General features: G+C 41.3%; 1 protein-coding gene across 7 annotated transcripts in view; it reads right to left on the bottom strand.

The window, feature by feature from the left end:
- Nucleotides 1-19,744, bottom strand: part of KYAT3 (kynurenine aminotransferase 3) — a 97,008-nt gene that overhangs the window by 9,716 nt on the left and 67,548 nt on the right. For 4 of the 7 annotated variants that reach the window (XM_075182411.1, XM_075182418.1, XM_075182421.1 and 1 more), the window contains 5 exons: nucleotides 10,471-10,615; nucleotides 5,936-6,085; nucleotides 2,025-2,111; nucleotides 1,238-1,363; nucleotides 605-725 (listed from right to left, as the gene is read on the bottom strand). In XM_075182411.1, coding sequence (XP_075038512.1) covers nucleotides 605-725; nucleotides 1,238-1,363; nucleotides 2,025-2,111; nucleotides 5,936-6,085; nucleotides 10,471-10,615 — 629 coding nt within the window. Of the gene's footprint in view, nucleotides 1-604; nucleotides 726-1,237; nucleotides 1,364-2,024; nucleotides 2,112-5,935; nucleotides 6,086-10,470; nucleotides 10,616-15,834; nucleotides 15,894-18,504; nucleotides 18,523-19,744 lie in introns of those variants that run through there. The other 3 variants (XM_075182417.1, XM_075182412.1, XM_075182419.1) reach the window with 2 other exon arrangements.

Raw genomic sequence — 19,744 nt, 5'->3', positions numbered from 1 at the left:
CTGCAGATTTTTCAGGCAAGTCTGTCATTGTACCCGTCGTTTTTTTCCTTAAATCTTTCTTTTATTGTACGTGTCCTCTGTGTCGGTGTGACCATCATCGGCGAGCCGTAGCCCACCCGTTATTCTGACTCAATCAGCATGACAGAGTAATCTCCAGCCTGGTCCTCGTCAACACTCTCACCTGTGTTAACGAGAGAATCACTGACCTGATGTCAGCTGGTCCTTTTGTGGCAGGGATGAATTGCAGTGGAAATGTTGTTTTTGGGATAAAGTTCATTGTCATGGCAAAGGGGGACTTCGAAATTAATTGCACTTCATCTGATCACTCTTCATGACATTCTGGAGTATATGCAAATTGTCATCATAAAAACTGCGGCAGAAGACTGTTAAAAGTAATATTTGTGTCATTCTCAAAACTTTTGGCCATCACTGTACATGATGGACAACTAACTGGTTAATTATGACAAACACTTAAATTAAATGTGTAAATCAATATTTAAAATAATGAGGTACATTTATTAAACACTTGCAGCATTTTTGCCCCAATTTGGAATTGCATCAGGGAGTTACTGTTGCTTCCATACAATGTAGAGAAATACAGTACCTATTCTAACATGTTTGCTTCCAGAGTACACCAGCCATTCATATACTTCATCACTAATACACAGTGTGTCATGGTTGTTACATAGGTCAGCAATAACCTGCAGTTCTTCTTTTGTATATACCTAAAACAGAGGAGAGTAGATATTTTATTCACATTGCAGTCACTTATGCTGCAGCAGTTGCCTTGGTGCATGGCTGTGCTGAGCAGTGAATGTATTATGGATATCCACACAGGAGGAGCGGGAGATCAATCACTGTCTATGCCCTCACATGAAATAACAACTAGTCTATCTGTGTTCATGTAAGAATAAACATGCACGATTGGTGAGATATGAGGACAGGTTTCAGGACCACTCTTCTAGTCAGTCACTTTATACTGGCATCCTGTGAAGGCTGCTCCCATAACCCACCTCACTGTGCTGTGCAGCTGACAGGGAGCAAGTTCAGGAGAGAGAGCGGAGGGAGGTAGCAATAAAGAGCAGCTGCTCTACAGTTAGTGAACTCCGTGTGTGTGAGCATGGATAATGAAATCAAATGCCACACAGATTATGTAGCAACATGTTGTAAATATCATGAATGACAAGTAGCCCTAAGCAAATATATACATGTAAAATGAATGTATTATTGCTCTTACCTTGCCCATAGGGTTGTTTGGAGTATTTAATATAATCGCCTTTGTTCTGGGATTGAATTTACTCGCCAGTTCTTCAGGGTCTAAAGTCCAGTCAGCGCTTGATACAGTACCTTTCCCACTATCCTTCTGTGAATTCCAAATGTATGTAACATAATTAAATGCTTATATTCTAAAACTGTCACATAATAAAGGAAACCCGGATGTAGCTATATACATTACTATTCAGTAGCCTGCATTATGATGTGCTTTTTCCAACCTATACATGTTCTTTTATGATAAAAATACAGAACAAGACACATAATATTAAATACAATCATAAAAGCTCAAAACACCAACTTAATGTACTTGAAATAGTATTTTGTGGAGAATCAGCAAGTAGCCTTCAAACTGAGCGTACAAGCTAACATACAGCTGAAGGATACAACCTAGGGGATAGCTATGAAAATTGGTGCACACAAAAAAGGTGGTGCGGCCCATATACACCAATCAGATTCTGTCATTTTTCCAGGGAGTTTAAAAAATGAAAGCCAATGTGTAATTAGTTGATATGGGAATACCACCTTTAACTTTGCAGCGTTTTTCACAAAAGTCTCTGCATATGTACCAACACATGTAAACAGTGAACGGAAAAGTTGACTATCCATCACCTGGGATTCCCCAACCCTGGATTTATGTATAGTCCTCCTGTAGGAGTCCTGGGCAAGTAAAAATCTTGTCTAGAAGTCTGTCCCGGAGTGAATTTCATGACTGGTACAAGTAGTTCAATATTATATTATACTGTACTTACATATCTCAGTGGGATGCAGACAGGAGTGGCCCCAGCCATCTTTACCATGGGGTGATAGCAGTCAAAATATGGCTCAATTATTATTACCTATATAAAAATATGAAAATAACGAAGAATCACAAAATGATGCCTTACATGGCAGCACAGTGGTAAGCATTGCTTCTTCACAGCAAAGGTGGTTATGGGTTAGATCAGGGGTGTCAAACTCAAATTCATCGGGGGCCGCATCAGCAGTTTGGTCCCCATCAAAGGGCCGGTTGTATCTGTAGGTCTATGTGTCCACTCTTTATTATCATAAATTAATGTCACTGCATTCAATTATTACTGTTTTTTGTAATAATGTAAGTAATAACTAGCTCTGAAAGCAGAAACATAGTCAGAATAATGACAAGTAGATATTCAAATGTACAATTATTGTACAATGTATTGAAAAATGTTTTTTGGTAACAAACATTAATTTTTTTTTAAACATACAAATATTGCCAAACACTGTTTATTAAACATATGGAAAACACAAGGCATTACCTTTTTTTTTTAACTTTTCTGACTAGATGGCTGACATCGTTTTCCTAAGGTCAGTCCATCGATGTCTGGCGTTAGGTCTTGTGCTGTAGCAATCCACAAAACAGCATGGAGGTTATCATCAGTGATGCGTGATCTGAGCTTGGTCTTGTTCAGATTCATGACTGAAAACATCTGTTCACATAGATAAGTGCTCCTAAACATGGACAGAACACGTGCAGCTTGAAGTCGGAGCTGTGGCATCAAAGCAGGGGGGAGGAGACGGTAAAAGTCGTCGACTGTCGCATCCTGGAACTTCGCTTTCAGGCTGCTGTTGGACTGAAGTTCTATTAATTCCATTTGAAGGTGATGTGGTGCACTGTCAACATCGATGTTGAAGGGATTGGCAAAGCTGGTAAAGGTTAAGTTTTGTTCTTTAAAATCAGAAAAGCGTTGATTGAATTCATCAATCAGTCGATTCACTTTGGTACCCAATCGAGCACATGAAAAAGTACCTGAGAATGAGGTTGAAATGCTCTGGCAGATAGGAAAGTGGGCAAGACTGTCTTTTTCAAGCTGTGACTTCCATAGGCGCAGTTTCTCCTGGAAAGCTGTTATTGCGTCATACATTGAGGTTATGACTTGTTTGCGGCCTTGCAGCCTCAGATTCAGTTGGGCGAGATGCTCTGTTATGTCACACAACATGGCAAAATCGCACAGCCAGTTTGGATCTGACAGTTCTGACAAGGGCTTCCCTTTACTTTGCATAAAAAGATTAATGTCTTCCAAAAGCTCAAAAAATCTCTTGAGAACGGTGCTCCTACTCAGCCACCTTACTTCTGTATGGTATGGCACATCTGTATGTTCCATGCTCACCTCCTTCAAAAATTGTTGGAACTGACGATGATTCAGACCCCGTGCACGCAGAAAATTCACTGTTTTCGTGACTGTGGACATTATGTTATCCAGTTGCAGAACCTTGCCACACAGAGCTTCTTGGTGGATAATGCAGTGATAAGTTATCAGCGGCTTGTGGCAATTACTTTTTTCCATTTTCTCTTTTAACAGTCCAACCAAGCCATTTCTCACTCCACACATTGCTGGAGCGCCATCAGTAGTAAGTCCCACCAACTTTTCCCAAGGTAATTTCATTTTATTTACGGATTCCTCCACTGCATTGAAGATGTCCCTCCCAGTTGTTGTCCCATACATGGTGACCACATCCAAGAGCTCCTCACTGACAGACAAGTCTTCCTTCACACCTCTTACAAAAATAGCTAGATGAGCTGTATCAGTATTGTCAGTGCTTTCATCAACAGCTAATGAAAATGCCACATAACTGCATGTCTCTTCAGCCAACTTTGTTTTAAGATTACAGGCTAGGTCCCTGACTCGGTCTGTGATGGTGCTTCTTGACAAGCTGACATTGTTAAAAGCCTGTCTCTGCTCAGGGCACACCTGTTCACATACCTTCAGCATACACTTCTTTACAAATGCACCTTCTGAAAAGCACTTTGAAGCTCGCGCAATTTCTTCAGCCACAAGATAGCTGGCTTTCACTGCTGCATCATTTTTTGCTGTCATTTTTGAAAAAATATTCCGTTGAGAATGCAGGCTACCTTTCAATTCTTGGACCTTTTGTTGCTTTTCCTGGTGGCTAAAGTTAGCAAATTTGGCTCCATGTTTGGTCTCAAAGTGCCGGCGTATTCCTTCATCACTGCCACTGCCTCATAGCAAATAAGACATACCGGCTTGTCTCCATTAATCACAAACATGTATTCACTTTCCCATCTCTCCTGAAATTGCCTTCCCTCTGCATCAACTTTTCTTTTCTTGGACATTTTTGGGGTATTTGATTGTAGTTTATGGTCCCTATACCACTGTAAAGTGACATGGAAGTGGTCAGTATATCCAAAGTTTACCGCTCCACCTGCCTTATATGTGCCCAGCCATGTGCCCCCTTTTATAGTGCCCATGCCCAGCTATCTGCCCCCTTTTATAGTGCCCAGCCATGTGCCCCCTTTTAGAGTGCCCAGCCATGTGCCCCCTTTTATAGTGCCCATGCCCAGCCATCTGCCCCCTTTTATAGTGCCCATGCCCAGCCATCTGCCCCCTTTTATAGTGCCCAGCCATGTGCCCCCTTTTATAGTGCCCAGCCATCTGCCCCCTCCATTTACTTTACTTACCTTTTACTTCTTTCTTTCTTTTACTTTTTTACTTCTTTCTTCTTCAGTCTGGCTCCTCTCCGCGGCGTCGGCGCGCTCCTCTGATCCCTGGAGATGTCGGACGGACGTCACGTGATGACGTCACGTCCGACACCCAGGGAGCAGTGCGGGGCAGGAAGAAGTTGGGCCAGGTCCCGGAAGGTAAGTAAAATTTTTTTTTTTTGTTAACTTGAGCCATTTTTTAAATGAATTTACTCCGTGCAGGCACCTGGCTGTAACCTCCATGGCTAGGTGTCAGTGTATGCGGTGTGTGGATGGCCTCAGATGGCCAAAAAAATTTACTTTGCTCAAAGTACTGACATGGACTGTAAATCTCAAGTGGTGGCAAACAGCTCCTACACATACCCATATGATTGTTCTGTTGACAGGGCATTAGGTAAGGGGTGTCTTTATACGCCATGTTCCAGACATCCTCAGATGTCCTCATGATGCAATAAAAACAAGCATATGTGGGTGTGTGTGACCGTGTGTGTCACACACACATTGAAAGCTCCAATGTGGCAGGGACTGATGTGAATGATTCCAAAGAATAGCAGCTACGTGTATCCAAGATGGCTGTCTCAACAATGTAAAGTTCTTTGAGATGAAAGGCACTATAAAAATAATAATTATTATGTACATAACTACAAACATCATGTTTGATGCACCTTCTGTTCAAGTAATACACATCGGACCAGTCTTTACCCACGAACAACCCATCTCTTTGCTACCAATTTCAATTCTTGAGAGTGTTGCTGCCTATTTGCACTTTGGGTCAAGGCAAGTCATGAACAGTAGAGTGTAGCCAAACATAAGCAGACCAAACGGTCTGTACTCAAATTCTACAAAACATTCTCTTTAATGTTATATTACTATCATGGTCGTCTTATTTATATAGCATCACTATATAGAATCTGAGAACTTTATTTAGGCACATACGTTCCTTCCCCAGTTAAGATTACTGTGTAATTTTCCTGTCACAGGCACACCAACACACAGATGCACATCAGAGATAATTCCAGTGACAAGCCAATTAACCTACTAGTATGTCTTTGGACCATAGGAAGAAACCAGAGCAACGTGAGGAAATCCACGCAAACTAGGGATACAAACTCCAATCCCCAACAATAGTAAGCAGGAGTGCTACCAGCTGTGACATAAAGCCGCTTGTATATACGAAATATATTAAAGCAACATAAAACTCACCTCATCACCTTCTTCAACTAGGCCCTGGATTGCATTGAAGAGGGAACCGGTAGCTCCGACCGTCACAAGGATATCTTTTGTTGGGCTAATCTTCCTTCCAGTTACTTTGCCATAAATTTGAGACAATGCATCCACCAGCAGTGGGTGACCCTGAAAAAAAAGGCAAGATATAAGAAAAAAGCTACAAAGAGAATGTTAAAATAAGGGTTAATAGACGAGCGAATCTCCCCACCCTCACCTGTAGCCTAGCACAACAACTAAATGAGGAGATTACATCGGAGGAAATACTGGCAGTTATCAAGGCACAAAAGACCTCCAAGGCCCCGGGCCCAGATGGCTTCACTATAAAAGATTTTCCCAGACCCTGGTTCCCCACCTTCACATCCTGTTCAATGCTGTCTTACATGGAGACCCCTTCCCTAAATCGATGTTGGAAGCACATATCGTAATCAGTCAGTCATTCATAAGGAGGGGAAGGACCCCACCGATTGCGCAAGCTACCGCCCATCTCCCTTCTTAATGTTGACATATACGCAAAGATTCTGGCCACCTGTCTGAATAGAATCCTTCCGGATCTGATCCACTATGATCAGGTGGGGTTCATCCCGGGTCGCCAGGCAAGAGATTATACTCGTTGCGCGATAGACCTAGTTCAAATCATTAACCAGAGACTCCTCCCCGCCATATTGCTTTCTTTGGATGCCTAGAAGGCGTTTGACCGAATTTTATGGGACTTTATGATCCATGTTCTGAAAGCGTACGGCTTCTCGGCTGAATTCCTGACCAGGGTGTCTGCCCTCTACAACTCCCCCACAGCTAGGCTTCTCCATGTCTCCCCTTCCCTTGGGACTAGTTTACAGACCAATTTTGTCCTACGCTGGCAGGCGAATAAGATCAAATATCTTGGAGTCTATATCACTTCGACCTATGACAAGTTATACCGGGAAAATCTCCCTCCCCTCCTGACTAAAATCAAACAGGACCTAGAGACATATAAGAGCTACATCATATCGAGGCTGGGGAGAATCTTTGATATTAAGATGAATTTGATCCCTAAACTTCTATATCTTTTCCAGACTCTTCCAATGAAGGTACCTGACTCTGTGTTTCGGGATTTGCATTCTTCCTTCCTAAAGTTTGTATGGCGTGCCAAGCCCCCTAGAGTGTCTGTAGCAGTGCTCAAGCAACCCAGGGCCCGAAGAGGTAGAGGCTTTCCAGATATTAAACTTTATTATTTGGCATCCCATTTAACTCAGGTAGCGGTTACCTATGTCCCCTACCAGTCCATAGCGTGGGTGGACATTGAGATCCACTTCGTTGGGGTTCCTTCCATGGCATCACTTTGGGGCCTTTCTAATATAGATAGACCACCAGCGGCCTCCTCTGTTCAATCTCTCAAATTTTGTTTGTCCCTATGGAACTCATGCCGGGTCAAATATAAATTGTCTTCCCTCATTTCACCTCTGACTCCTCTCTGGGACAATCCACACTTTCCTCCTGGTAACTCGACACAGCAATTTAAACACTGGATAAGTGCGGGAATACGGGTGGTCTCGGACCTGTCAGTTGATTGAACTTGGGCCTCTATGTCAGAGCTTTACCACAGGTTTGAACCTTTTCAACCGCTGTTCATTGAATACTTCCAGGTCTGACACTTCGCTATATCCTTGCCCTCCCCTGATGCTCTCCGGACCCTTACCTCTTTTGAGCATATGTGTCTACATTACCCACTCACCAAAGAGATGATCTCTGCGATCTATAATTGCCTTATAGATTATACTTTTGACACACCAGGCCGGCATGAGCGGGAATGGGAAAATGACCTGGGACCTCCTCCAGATGACTCTTGCTGGGAGGAATTAAGGGAGGCAATTGCTAAGAGCTCGATTTCTAAATTAATTAAGGAAACGGCCTACAAATTGTACTATAGGTGGTACTATACCCCTGACAAGCTTGCCAGAATGTTTCCCACGGCCACTTCGATCTGCTGGCGGGAATGTGGCCAGAGAGGTACCATATATGGTGGACCTGCCCTCGTATAGTTCCTTTCTGAAACATGGTCCTTACACTTATAAACTCTGTGTCAGAACAACAGATAAATAAGGACCCCTGGTCATTCCTTCTCTCCCGTCCTATACCTGATGAGAGTGTGCCTTCTAACAAGCTTATCTCCCATATTTAGGCAGCTGCTAAATCTCTAATAGCAAAGCATTGGAAAGACCCCAATGCTCCCTCCATGCAGGAACTACAGTCTTACATTTGGCCTGTCGCAAGTGTTAAATATGATTTTTTGTTAAGGCCTCATAAAGCCTTTGTTCAGCCATTTATTGTAACTTGCATAGAAATATTATTTGCTAAAAGAGATTATATATTTTTCTGCTGATATGCAGTTTTGCAAGATGTGGGCCCATGGCTTTCAGGTTAAGCTGACATAGAGAACGGCTGAAGTTATGTATCAAGATATGAGAACAATAAGTAGCTTCATTTTTAGCTTGTAGTGTGGGAGCTGTGCCCTTGATGTTGGACATGGCACAGGCACAGGAGATAAACCTCCAGCTCCCTTTGAGATAAGAACAATAGACTCATCTGTCCTTAGAAGGGGGAGAAAGTAAACACCTCAAGAATACGTGAGAAAGTTAATCAGCAGCGCATCCCATAGACAATTGTATGCTTATGACGTAGGATTCATTTATTCAGAAGGCTATAAAAACTTGTATCTTTGTATCAATAAATCAGAGAATATTCCTTGTATACAGAACTTGGTCTGTGTCAATTCTCTCCAGCTGATTGAAGCGCTTCCAGATATACTGGACATCACAGGCAAACTTGGATCAGAATTTTAGATCTAGCACAAGCACGAAGAGTATAACATACTATCTCCACGATAAATCACACAATTTCGACAAGGTGTGGGCACCGTGGTGTTCGCTAGAAAGCCGCAGTTGCCTATCCAGTACGGCTCCCCCTCCTGTCGGAATATAGATCCAGGGCCGCCTCCAGATCCTCCGGGCTGGGTATGGAGCGCTGTTGGTAAGTAACACCTCTCTGTTATTTAATTGCTTATTTAATCATTTGGTTTAGTTCTTCCTAGCCATGTTCCATGTACACTTATTAGCAATATCGTTAATAGAATGTGCCTTTCTACCTCCCTCTTTCCCCCTCCCTCTTCCACCTTACCCATTGATATAATGTATAAAACATGGAGGCAACACCTTGTATATTATTACTCTTGCGTTCAATATGTTGATTGTATTTTTCCAGTTGTTTCCTCTTCAAATAAAGAGTTTAAAAAAAATAAATAAACATTTCAGATTTATTGATAGCCCTAAAAAAAATGAAGAAAATTAAAAGATAAAATAAAAAATAAAGGTTACTGCTACTCTCCAATACACAAGTGTCCTCATCCACATTACCTGATAAACTATACCTTCATTAACCAATGTGTGCTCCTATAATGAGTTAAACACCTGCAACCAGACCTCATCCATTCATCATTCCTATCTCATCTCTGAAGGTAGAGCGGCCTTGCGCGCACTGCTGCCCTTTGCTGGAGTTGTCTTAGTTGTTCTTATTTTCTTTTTGTGAAAAGCCAAATTTCCCAGCACAAGAATCCCAACTTCCATAGTTGCCAATAGTCCTTCGTTTCCAGGGACAGTCCCAAATTTAACTTGAAGGCGAAAAGGATTCTCAAATAAAAGCACTCATGGGATGTGTGCCTGATCTCTTATTAGATCAAGTTATGTTATGTGAAACGAATTTTAAAATATAACCTTCATTGCAAATCTATTAAAATACAAGACATTTACTATCAACATTATTTGCCATTACCTACTATTGTTTAATAATTCACAAGTTGAAGTGTAAAAACCATAATATCAAACAGGCTCCCGTATATGTCAAGCTGATGAGAAAATGTAAATGTACTTATATTGTTGTTTGCAGAATAGTATTAAAATTACATTACTATGTGAAGTGAATGATGATACTAACTAAATATCTGCTGTGTAGTTCCGTTACTCTTATTCTGCATATTTAATGTGATACTATCAATTTTCTTTAACTGGAAATTACAAGTTATTATTTAATGAATAAGACTAATGACATCATAACCACATTCAGGATACATATCTTGCCGGGCATTATAACGCACCAGGGCAGGTCTAGACTGCACAGCACATGACATTCTTAGGGGGGAATTCAATTTTGTGTTGCTGGAACGGTTATGAAGGCATTCTACGGCAATGTAACCACAAGGTTTTCCTCGCACCCCATAGAGGTGCTCAGGAAATCAATGATGTTCGGGTACTATAGAACCTGGAACTGAGCGCAGTTGGACATCGCTGTGATGACCAGCAGCTAATTGCAGGGAATTGCATTCCTCCCTTAGATGCACCAGCTAAGCAACAACGTGTCCCTGGAAATTGTTTTTTATTTTTAAATATTGGAGACAATAAACTCGTATAGCACTTTCCCCAGGTTAGATAATTGGCCAAGAGATGATAGTTATCTGGGAAAAAATGTCAGTCTCTACTCACAAAGCCACGAGTGTACTGGTTCAGTTTATCCACCGCTGCTGCTTGAGCAAGAGCTTCTTTCAAGTAGGAAGGAGGAGAGATGTCTGGAAATCCCTGGCCAAGATTGACTACTGTGGGATCAGCAGAAAGTGCTGTAAATTCAACCCTGTACAGGAATACAAAACGTGTTACACAAGGTAATATTGAAAAACCCACTAGGACAATGTACATGTTTTATTTATCTCATTTATAGAGGTTTGTATAAAATTAGTATACATAACTAAAGATGTCTACAATTTTCTATTTCACAACACTGCTTGCTATGTTGGAGGGACGTGCGTCTCTAACACAGCAGACAGGGCAAATGTGATGTGAATCACTTTGCGTGTATTGGTGGATTCATACACAAAGGGCAGGGACAGTGATGTCACAGTAACTGAAATGACTGAAGTCTCAGCTTTAGGTCCTGTATCAGATCCCATCAGTATACTGTTCTAAGAAGGTGTGTGGGGGCGTGAGAGTCAGATGTGTATAGCGGAGAGTAGAGGTAACAGAGCTGAACCGGAAAGGTAGTTTAACCCTGAAAAATGTTTATTGGCTTCATGATTCATATTTTAAAAAATGTAATTTTGGGGTGTTATGATATGTAGGTGCAGCTTACAGTGTAAAAACTACAATAATTCGCACACCTAACTCTTCTCCAAAGCTCTTTATTATGTTGTTAGAGACAGAAGCTAATGGGCAGGGAATAAAGGAGATATATATCAACAAGTAGTCTATCCAGCTCTACATCTGCAGGACAAAACAAAGGAAACACACAAAAAGAAGCACAGGGAGTGATGGGTGTATTCATTTTATCATTACATTTTATTTTATCCTTTAGTCCTTCTTGAAAGGTTGTTTCTGGTCCAAGTATATTACTTTACTATAGCAAAAGTAAACTTACAATGTGTGCAACCCGACTCTGCTTTAATAGTAGATTGCGGAGTTTGAGAGTTGGAAACACTAGAAAAAAAGTGGGGTGTCCGAGGCAGATGAGGACAGCATGTACTGTATTATCAGCTAAAGTACGCCCTTTATCCAAGATGTAACCAAATCTTTACCTATCCACCTCAACCTTAATAACTGCAACTTCTACTGATCTGCTTTTCCTCTCACCTATCTGTCCCAAATGCTGCATCAAGACTAATCTACCTCTCGCCGCTCCACTACTGTCAAACCACTGTGTAAATCCCTACAGTGGTTCCCTCTATCCTCCAGAATCCAATTCAAATAACTCATCTTTACCTACAAAGCCCTCAACCCCACCTTCATACCACTCAATCCTTATCTCAATATACTCGCACCTGTGCCTCACCTCCACCATGATAACCAGCTCTCACTTCTTCGGTGCCGCTACCCACTCATGGAATTCCCTACCACACTCGGTCAGATACTCCCCCAATCTGCAAATCTTTAAAAACTTTCCCTGTAACCCCATTATTGTACTACAGCCCACCTACTCCTACACATACTACTCACACTAGGATAGCCTCGTTGGGGTCCCAATCTCCACTCTCGGCCACAGTCGCCCCCTTTTCCCACTAGATTGCAAGATCTCTTGACCAGGGCCCTCCCTATCCTCTGTTCCAACATCTGCACATTTTTTCTATATTGAATGTGCCTGTTTTATGTATGCTCTATTTTCCCAAAATGTTCAACGCTGTGTAACACTGTAGCACCTTATAAATCTAATAATAATAATAAAATAATAATGTCAGCTGTGGCTAATAAATTACACATTACCATCTTTGGCCCAGTGTCTCTTGGCCAATCACTGTCACATACCATGTGGTGGGTGGTCTAATCCCTTTAGAAGTAAATAAGTATTGTGTATACAGTTTTCCTTTACTTTACAATCTAATGTAAACAAAACCAGAATAACAAAGTTGCAAAGAGCATATACTTAGCTTAACTGCAGATTAAACTGACAAAGTAACACTGAGCATGATGAAAAAAGTTTATTTTGATTGCAATACCTATTCCAAAGAGACTTCAAAATCAAATAATAATATTCATCTATCACTTTTCTTGCAAAGAGTCCGCTAACATTTAACATTAACAATTATAGTGGATGAATTCACATAAAGTTTAACATTAGACAAATGACTCTGGGGGAGATTCAATTAGCAGCAGAGTGTCTCCGGAACGTCCACAAGACACTTCGCGGCGGAGATTTGACAGAAATCTATGCTCATTTTTCTTCACGACCCTTGGAAAATGAGCGGAGGTTTCTACTACAATAGCCGGCAATGTGAATCTCCCCCAGAGAAAATAAGATGAATAAAGAACAGAACAAACATCATCCATAGAGCCCTTTCACTGAGTGGGAACACACACAAATCCATACTGATAGTTTCTCATGAGCAGCATTATCATATGTCATTGTGTGTAATGCTGTGCCTACAGGACATCAATGTTAATCACAACAACACAAACCATATGAGTGATAGGATAAGCAGTTATGATATATAGTGTTATTATTAATCACATATGTAAACATTTTTGCATACAGGGAACATATCGGCTGCCCTTGCATGTAGCACACAAATACTGGGCAGCTTTATTTTCATACTGCAACACAGAGATGAGCTAGGGCACCCCCTCCCCACTATATAGCTATCAACACATTTTAAATGTTGGACTGCAGGGGGCAGCCCTCCAGTGCAACATGGTTTTGCCAAGGTGTAAATTTGCACCTCTTTTTGCTTTACATATCTACCTATTTCAGTGACTAATGGACAGACTTCTTATGTTTATCCTAAGCCCCTTTACATTTCTTAACTGGTTTTACAAATACATCTTGAGAACTCTCTTCTAAGCACCTTGCTATCTATTTGCACAATCATTTTTCCAACATAACATCTGAGCTTACAGTCAACCAGAATGACAAAGTGTCTCCCCCCTCCCCGGCAAACCAGTTGTTAAAGACAACCCAGTTGATAAGAGATCTTAATGAAGGTGTTAAGTGTCTGACAATGAATTGAAACATAGTGCAAAATGGTTGAGGAGATTCATCTCTATGTAAACTGTGGTACAAAAATAGGGGACGTTGAGTGGCACAACATGGGGAAATAACAGAATGACAACATGGAACAACTTATTGGAAAGCAATTAAAAGGGACTAAGGGAAGCTGGAAGATCCAGTGCAAGACTAGGAAAAGAGGTAGTCAATTGCAGTACAATAATCAAATACAGATTACGGAGTAGGTGGATAGATTGAGTATAAATTATGGTGCAATATGACACGCTCAAAGATGAATGATTGGAGCTCAAATCAAATGAAGGATGAGAAAACTAAGGGTTGGAGTGAGTGGTTCCCAAACCTTTACAGTTCATGACACCTTTAGAGTCTCCATAATTTTTTCAAGGCACCCCTCCAAAATAATTACCGAGCAGTTCCGTTTTATAAGTAGTTGGGTCAAAAAAGCGTAGTAAGTATTTAGGTCAGGACAGAAATACTTATTTAGTTGTGTGCAAAAATAATACACATAAATCCAAGGGAAAAGAATATTTTTATATATTTTTTTGCAATTATATTTCTGTCAAAGAATAATTTACAGCTAACTCACACTGTGCATTCTCGGCATCTCCCCTCACTCTGTGCCCTCTCGGCATCTCCCCTCACACTGTGCCCCCTCTGCATCTCCCCTCACACTGTGCCCCCTCTGCATCTCCCCTTACTCTGTGCCCCCTCGGCATCCCGGGGGGGAGGAAGAGGGAAAAAAAAAAAAGGAAAAAAACAAAACAAAACAACTTACCAATCCGGCGGCGCCCGTGACCCAGCATCCTCCTCTCTTCTGCCGCTTGTCACTGAATGTTGGGCGTGATGACATCACGCACGACATTCAGTGAGAAGCAAGGAGGGTTCCAATTCTCAGGTTCAGTTATGTGGCGCTGGATGCGGTTTTGCCTTTGTTCCTTTACGTCGTTTCAGATTGACAGCTATCAACGCTGCCTACCACATTCAGGAGAGGAGAAGAAAAGGTTTGAAAAGAGGAGATGTGGAAGACAAGGAGGTAGAAGGTGTGGTGCAATAGGACTGTGAGTTTTGGGGGCACATAGGAAAAAAGGGGAAACAAATGGGATGGGGGGACAAGGGAGACATGCACACAAAGAGGGAGAGAGAACAGAACAGTCAGCTGCAATATAAAAAAAGATACACACAAACAGTTTGGGCACACATGGGGCAGGGGGGGACAGAGGCATGAAAGTGGGGGACAGGGGCACACATTGGGAGGAAAAAATGGAGGTATGAAAAGGCAGGGTTGTAATGCAGATCTAACTTACTTGAATCAGGCGCCTCTTTTACAATGCACCGTGAGAGAGGCACTCAATAATAATGAGTCAGAAGGGAGACGAAGAGGGAAAAAGAGGTAGAAGCAGGCACAGCCAGACGATTGATGTAACGCTGCGGTACCTGTATAAAATGACCGGTCGCGCGCTACAGTCCAAACGGATACTGCCTGATCCCCCAGAGAGACCAGCGGCGGAATCTCGGAGCTCCCGAAAACTGCGTTCTCACTTAATGTCTAGACGTGGCCTGGGGGCCAGCGTGTCAGTGGTTGCCGACCCCTGATCTAGAGGTATGCTATATTAGTGGGAAATAGAAGTACAAAGAGGTTAGAAAACAGAAAAGACAATGGCGATTGCTAGCAAGAACTGAATTAGAACAAGTAAAGCAGATGATGAATGAATAAGTAGGGTATAGTTCTAGACTGATCAAGGTCTATGTAAGGACAGGGTAAAGCAATGAATATGGCAGGTAGAGATGTTATGAGCTTATATTTTACCCTATGAAGTTGTCACCTTCCCATTTCATGTTCCAAGAAAGTAGTAAGGACAGAAAGTGAAATTATAAGTGGGACTAAATCTTCCATACACAGAGGGGGCATGTTGTATTGTCTCCTGTTATTTTCAGTGTATTTTACCAAAGGTAAGATATGATTTTTTGGGCTTCTCTTTAGTGTTAAGTTTGTACTTAACATACAGGTTGTGCATCTGAGACAGGTACACTAGAAAACTTGTCAATTTAATTATATATTAATGCTATAGTGGACTGTTATAAAAATACAACAGCTGCATGCCCTCAAATATTTAAATATATTGTAGAAAATGTTGAACCTTTTTTTGGTATTATAAATAATCCTTGCCATTGTAGGAATCAAAGCCGTCTTCTACAACACTCACCACAACGCTTGGATCCACAGCCAGATACCTATTAAAGACCCTCTATTACCTCCAATGCAGTGTAGGATTAAAGAACCACAATGGGCAAAACATTTATATTATAATGGATCTACTCTGTAGGATGAATAATGTGATATTTCAAAAGTGACTTCTTACCATACATTGCCATCGATACCCTGGATCCGTTTAGCATTATTGTGTCTAGAAGACATAGTCTGAAAATAAAGAAATGAGATACATTAATAAAATAGATTAAAAAGAACTCCAATGACACATAGAACTAGAAAAGTAATATTTACAACGAATATCAAAGAAATAAAATTTCAATATAGATCTAAACGGCGACACAGTTTGTGATGAAAGAATAATGGAATATTTGCAGGCTGTACTCCACCAGCAGAGAGCCTCGCACTCAAGCTGGCATTTCAAAAGGTCTGTCCTTTTTAATCAGGCTACGGAACACAAGATACAGGAATAAGAATCTCAGTGGAATCACTTTTATTAAAAGGAAGATACAGTGGGCAGGGCCGTTTTTCCCATTGGGCACAATGGGCAGGTGCCCGGGGCCCTGCAGCCCAGGGGGGCCCGTCGGAGGCAGCAAAAAAAAAAAAAAAAAACCTGAGAAAAAAAAAAAAAAGACAATACTTACCTTGCGGTCAGCTGGCAATCCGGCTCCCTCCATGGTCTCCTCCTCCGTGCGGCGCTCGCAGTGCATGTCGGGCGTGACGTCATCACGCCCGTCCGACATCCATTGCAGAGCGCGACGGAGGAGGAGACCATGGAGCTGACCGCAAGGTAAGTATTGTCTTTTTTTTTTCCAGGTTTTTTTTTTTTTTGCTGCCTCCGACGGGCCCCCCTGGGCTGCAGGGCCCATATATGTATATATAATCATTTTTAATTTTTTTTGTATATATAGGGGCCCCGGTGCACTGCTGTGCCCGGGGGCCCAAGATGTTCTTAAGAGGGCCCTGACAGTGGGGGATATTTATCTAGCCAGTTGTACAACAAGGCAAGGGTCATGTGCAGGTTGATGCTTTACAATGTGCAACAATTTTATCTGTCCATTACTCTTTTCCCATTCACAAATCGTAATTTGATAGAATATCTGTTAAACAATCAGAGCACTGCACTAATGTTCATTGCATGCCAGCATTGGGAGGTTTGTTTTTTATTATTGTATATTTAATCAGCGTTTTTGTGCCATAAACATAATAATTAATATACAGCTATGTTAAAGGGACAGTATTTACGCCATAATTGCGCACGCTATCTTCTTCTTCTATTTCTGGATACGCTCGTTATCTTACCATATGCATTTACGCTTTCCCACGTATGACACGCCTACTTCAGACCTTTAAACCTGATTTACTGTATCACACAAATTTATATATATAATATCTCCTATAGCAAGACATTATAAATTCATAACCACAACGCAGATATATATGTATGAAATAGAATCTTTACTTGTACAATAATGTAAGAATATAATTTCGATAACAATCTTACACACAGTACATATAATAGATGGCATTCTGTGTGTAGGTACAATAACTTATTAATTTCTTGTTAATTATGCATGTGTGTGTATGTGCATGTGACTGTGTGTATGTATCTCAGACCATAATGAAACTTCTTCTTACAATGTAGTCACCATCCAAAATGTCTGCCTTGCCATGCTTTGTTACAAACTCATGTTGGCTCACAAGGCCTCACTTACTAAAGTTGGGTACACACTACACAGTTTTCGTCCAATAATCGGCTCAAACAGCCAACATACGACCGCTCGTTCAAAAGTCGGGTCAGTGTGTACAGTGACACGATGATCGAAAGTCTGCCCAAATGGACGATTATCGCCTCATTTGGTTGGTCGTACCGTTTAATATTTTCGTTCCAATCTCGTTTCCGCTGTGTAGTGTGTATAAACTTCCGACAGATCCACAACAGTGAGTAGGAAATTACAGTCATTGCTCACGACAACATGGCTGTAAAAAGTCGCTAAAGGGACATCCGCTCTTCCCTTTATCGTCCTAAACAAGGCTAGTGTGTATGCAGTCCATGGACCGAGCGATCGGACCATCGGTCGCATGTTAAATTGCTCGGCATAAAAAGTTGGTCGAAATTTCTGTAGTGTGTACCCAGCTTAACAATGTAAAGTCAGGACAGACCCATAACTCATTACAAGCAGTATTAGCCAGTCCACCACAAATATCTCTCTATTCAGCAATTATCACACAATGTCCACTAACATTTCTTGTCTAACAGGGGGGGAGATCTCTACAAACTTCAAAGCAACATTCAAAGAAGTTTTTTCATCTTATCACACATCTGTTTAACTAGTAGCAATTACACACATAGGGGGGAGGGGATGAGAGCACACATCAGCCAGACAAGCTACCTATATTTACAGTGTTACATAATACAGTATGAATCTTTATCTAGTAGATATTCACAGAGAAGCCACACTATTGCTACATCAAATACAATACTATTCAAGTATGAAGTCTATTGTATTGATACAATCAAACTCCTAAGGTATTACTAATTTCAAACCCTTAAACGGCATCACTTCTTAAGCAAACTAACATTTACTACAATGACAACATCTAATTCTATAACTATCATGCAACTTCACTTTCTATGCTTACAGTGTTACCCTAAACAAATCCCTTCTTAAAAACTACACCACATGGTCTTTGACTTTATAACAAAGTTTACTACACAGCCTATTGTAGCTCCTATAGTCTATAGATCACTCACAGAGTACATTTTACTCATATTTACAATGTCAGCAGAGCCCTAGTAAAGGGCTTATATATACTTTACTATTTTTCAGTCCAAACAGGGAGAGAATCCTTGGTGTGTGTCTTCGTAATCAGTCTGATCCCAAAAAGCAGTTTTGTGTTCAGAAGGTAATTACAAAACTTCTGTGGGATGGGCTGATGTATCTGATTGGAGGCCAATTCTTGTGATATGTAAATGTACCGAGTTTCACAGTTCACTTCAGACAATAGCTATGTACCTTGATATAGAGACAATAATTATTTAAGGAAGGAAAAAAAATAAAATATATATATATATATATATATATATATATATATATATATAATATATATATATATAAATAATAATCAATTATATATATCTTCTTCAAACTACTAAACAGTAAACTGAAATAACTGATGTAAAAAAATTAGATATACACTGAAACATACAGAGATAAATTTTTAAAGAAGAACCATAATTATTGACAAAGTGTTACGAGCCGTGGCGGCTCCGGGCACCGCCGTGACTCACTTCCTCTGCAGGCTCTGCGTCCCGGCCGTCGTCATGACGACCGGGACGTCATTTCCTCCTGGTCCCGGCTGTTGCCTAGGCAACGGTCGGGACGCTCTCAACAATTAGAGCCGCGACCCAGCCTCTAGAGCAGCCGGGCGCGTGCGCACAATTAAAATTAGTTATAGCCCAGCTGGGCTAAGTTTCTCCTGCTGTGCAGGACAGCTCTCATTGGCCCCTGTCTGTTCATAAGGCAGGAAGGGACAAGCCCTCCCTGCCGGTTAGAGTCCCTGCTACACGCACACTACCCTGCTGAGTTCTGTCTCATTGCCTGCTATTCTTTGTTGGATTACAGTTGCTGACTCTTGCCTGGAAATTGACTTTGTGGATTGCCTGTGACCCTGACCCTTTAGCCTGGACCTCAACACTGCTACTTTTCCTGGGACCTTTAGACCTCTGGCCTGGACATACACGCTGTCATTGCCGGCTACAAATACTCCTTGCCGGGACTTTCACTCCACCTCTGTATTACTCCAGCGCTACATTCTCCGGTATCAGCTCCTACTACTAGAGTACAAGACCTGGGGGCATCAGAGTACCTGTGAGTGCACAAAGCTCTACGGGAAAAGCGGTTCCTATATGCGAAGACCTCTGACGCGGTTCTAGGAACTGATGCCTGGGGCGTGAGCCTTAACACCAATGACAATGGTTAAATAATAGACAAGATATAAATGATGTAAAGCAAATAAGAAATAAAAAAGTAACAAATAATAAATTGAGATCAAACTGT

The sequence above is a fragment of the Mixophyes fleayi genome, chromosome 8 (assembly GCF_038048845.1).
Source record: "Mixophyes fleayi isolate aMixFle1 chromosome 8, aMixFle1.hap1, whole genome shotgun sequence".
In the NCBI taxonomy this organism is placed as follows: Eukaryota; Metazoa; Chordata; class Amphibia; order Anura; family Limnodynastidae; genus Mixophyes; species Mixophyes fleayi.
Note: the sequence above shows the minus strand (reverse complement) of the source record. Positions and strands in the feature narration are given on the sequence as shown.